At 36.7% G+C, this 1,586-nt stretch overlaps 1 protein-coding gene across 1 annotated transcript in view; it reads left to right on the forward strand.

Moving 5' to 3' along the window:
* Nucleotides 1-1,586, forward strand: part of LOC101845822 (serine/threonine-protein kinase RIO1) — a gene marked incomplete in the record, with an annotated part of 20,874 nt that overhangs the window by 4,458 nt on the left and 14,830 nt on the right. The window contains 1 exon segment of the mRNA XM_005112843.3: nt 919-1,016. Within this exon segment, the coding sequence (XP_005112900.2) occupies nt 919-1,016 (98 nt within the window).

The raw sequence follows: 1,586 nt of genomic DNA on the forward strand, positions 1-1,586 counted from the left end.
CAGTAGTATTTAATGTAGTCAGTAGTATTTAATGTAGTCAGTAGTATTTAATGTAGTTAGTAGTATTTAATGTAGTCAGTAGTATTTAATGTAGTCAGTAGTTAGTAGTATTTATTGTAGTTAGTAGTATTTAATGTAGTTAGTAGTATTTAATGTAGTTAGTAGTACTGAACTTTTAGAATTAGAACTGAGAACCACAAATCAACCATTCCTGTCCGTGGCCAGCAAGCAAGTGGAGTTTCTTCAGTACTTGATGTGAGTAGTGAGTACTTCCTTTGTGTTGGACCAAGACAATCCACCCTAAGGCTACTCCAGAGAAGGAGAATCCCACACAGGACAAGGGACAGCACTCATTCATATTGAACACCAAAGAAGTAGAAAAAAAGTAATGATTATTTCCCTTGACTAAGACTGACACAGAGATATTACAATAAATATGTCTCTCAGATATAGGCACTTTTCTTTCACAAGACTCTCATTTATCAGATATAGGCACTTTTCTTTCATAAGACTCTTATATATATGGCCTGCATGATGTCTTGCTGAAATGACTCCTTGTGATATTGAAAATATACAGTAAAGATATGATTTATACATAAATCTAAGTCATGCTGATGTCAAAATCGATTGCCAAAGACAAATTTATTGTAGCAAAAATTTTGGAATAAACAAGGATGTGTAGTGGATTACTCAATGAATCATGACACCAGCTGACAACTATCAATTTCTTTGGATTATTTGGTTTACATTTTTTGGATTATACAGGTCACGGGGAGGTGAAGGGTCGTCTAACTTGCAGAAATGCCCACCTGGCCCGGAGCAAAATGATGAATGAGGTTGTAATAAATGACTTACATATCCCTGTGGTGTACAGGTTTGTTCAACGTCCTGTTTGACAGTTTGTTTTCCCATCCACAGGAGACGACATTGAGAATTACGAAGAGGATTTTGACGACGATGATGAAGACTATGACGCTGATCCTAAAAATTACAGTAACTTTTCAAAAGATTTTGCCGTAAGTGAACAGCTGAACAGGCATTTTCCCACCAGCTTCGCTATTTCAATCAAATGGGGGTTTTTTGTTCTACTATTTAATGTAAAAAAACCCCCACATTTCCATGTAAATTATATTTGAAAAAGGTTGATTAAAAGCTCAAAATATTCCATTTTTCAGTTTCAAGGACTCTTTAGCTTTGAAGTTACCACATGTTGCTGGCCATTTTCTCGCTATTTTTACCGCTGAAACCTTTAGTGAACTTACCCCTTTCAATCACAAATATCTTCACTTCTGCTCAAAATAGATGGGTATTTTTTTTCCATCAAAAGCAAGAAAAATGAACAAGCTTTAAGATAATACCAATAACTCCACATGCCCAAAAACTGACGAGTGCCTGAGTCCACCGCACTGTACCACACATAGTCACATAGTCCCATTGTGTGAACAGTCTTGTATCATGTACATACTCTTTTTCTTTGATCCTTCTTCTTTTTCCCTCTTTTCCTTCTTCTTCTGCTTCTTCTTCTCCTTCTCCTCCTCTTCCTTGTCCTCCTCTTCCTTCTCCTCCTCCTCCTCCTCTCCTCCTCC

This window comes from Aplysia californica, unplaced genomic scaffold (assembly GCF_000002075.1).
Source record: "Aplysia californica isolate F4 #8 unplaced genomic scaffold, AplCal3.0 scaffold01440, whole genome shotgun sequence".
Taxonomy (NCBI): domain Eukaryota; kingdom Metazoa; phylum Mollusca; class Gastropoda; order Aplysiida; family Aplysiidae; genus Aplysia; species Aplysia californica.